Here is a 797-nt window from a genome sequence, read left to right on the forward strand (position 1 = left end):
TCCCTCTCATAGATCCTCATCCTGTAGGATCCCCTGTACTGTTTGGAAGGATAATTACTCAATGACGCTAAACAAGAATGATAATATCACATTTTTCTCTTTATACCTACCAAAGGGATCATACGGCAAGATTTAATCCCACCACTCAGGCCCATCGTACTCATATGGTCACCAAATTCTCCTCTTCTAATGAAATACTGGTTTCCAGTGAAGTTGGGGCGGTCGTAGACCACGAAGAATCCATACTCCACTCTGACGGAGTTGCACCTGTTCAGGTGGGAGGACATGTCGGCGCAGTCACCATTGCTCTCATAAGAGCGACCCTGGCAGTTTTTATCTTCATAGAAGATAATCTGCAAAACAAGGGTTGCATCAAGGAAAAATACAGATTTACTTTTGAAATATCTATTTATCAACAAATAATTTCACATTCCTGGATATTTCGAAGCTTACCTTGCCCTTGCTCATGTCAACTGTGTCCATGTTTGTAGGTTCAATGCTGCTGATAATGCTGCAATGCTCCTCTGTCTGATTTTACCCATGTTTTATACCTGACTCTCCCCTACAGAATCAGTGGCCCCCCCATTGTTTAAAACCCTTACTCTGCAGTGTGGTATAGAGCCCTTTAATGGCTGCAGTTCTTTAACATAATCAGATGTCTGGGCCCTCAAAGACTTTAGATATACATCCTGACAACACACATCATGTCAAGCTTAAACAAAGCATTCTTTATCTATGCTTCCTATCCGCTTCCCCTGCTCCCCCCCTCCCAGCAAAAAAAAACATATGCCTAAAGA

General features: G+C 42.4%; 1 protein-coding gene across 1 annotated transcript; it reads right to left on the bottom strand.

Annotated features, from left to right (window-relative positions):
* Positions 1-2: 2 nt before the first annotated feature.
* LOC107081122 (gamma-crystallin M3-like) lies at positions 3-578 on the bottom strand (the record flags this gene model as incomplete). Its single annotated transcript, XM_015369330.1, has 3 exons — positions 454-578; positions 111-353; positions 3-38 (listed from the first exon to the last, which is right to left on the bottom strand). Coding segments are annotated over exons 1-3 (309 nt in total), but the record flags the coding sequence as incomplete, so codon positions are not given.
* Between the last annotated feature and the right edge of the window lie 219 nt (positions 579-797).

The sequence above is a fragment of the Cyprinodon variegatus genome, unplaced genomic scaffold (genome assembly GCF_000732505.1).
Source record: "Cyprinodon variegatus isolate N-32 unplaced genomic scaffold, C_variegatus-1.0 Scaffold2987, whole genome shotgun sequence".
Taxonomy (NCBI): Eukaryota; Metazoa; Chordata; class Actinopteri; order Cyprinodontiformes; family Cyprinodontidae; genus Cyprinodon; species Cyprinodon variegatus.